Source organism: Penaeus monodon, chromosome 19 (genome assembly GCF_015228065.2).
Source record: "Penaeus monodon isolate SGIC_2016 chromosome 19, NSTDA_Pmon_1, whole genome shotgun sequence".
Taxonomy (NCBI): domain Eukaryota; kingdom Metazoa; phylum Arthropoda; class Malacostraca; order Decapoda; family Penaeidae; genus Penaeus; species Penaeus monodon.
Window position 1 is genome coordinate 9,111,797 of NC_051404.1, and position 259 is coordinate 9,112,055.

The 259-nt window shown below is 54.4% G+C and overlaps 1 protein-coding gene across 1 annotated transcript in view; it reads right to left on the minus strand.

Annotated features, from left to right (window-relative positions):
* The window catches only part of LOC119585050 (estradiol 17-beta-dehydrogenase 8-like), a 3,580-nt gene that overhangs the window by 1,524 nt on the left and 1,797 nt on the right, over positions 1–259 (minus strand). Inside the window, exon 3 of the mRNA XM_037933667.1 lies at positions 54–247. Within this exon, the coding sequence (XP_037789595.1) occupies positions 54–247 (194 nt within the window). The remainder of the gene's footprint in view (positions 1–53; positions 248–259) is intronic.

Genomic DNA, 259 nt, shown 5'->3' on the forward strand with positions numbered 1-259 from the left:
CTCATCGCATGGCTACAGGTGCCACTGCCATCGTTTCAAGCAAGATGTCACACCTTGAGATTGACGTCGACGACCTTCATAAAAGCATCCTCTGACATCTCCAGGAAAGACGATCGGATCCCTATGCCGGCGCTGTTCACCAGCAAGGTTGGAGTGCCTTTGAGCATCTCCTGAGTGGCACTGAGTGCCCTACGCACGGACTCCTTGTCTGCCACATCCATATGCAAGGCAACATGGTTGCCTGGCTCTGACGGGTGTC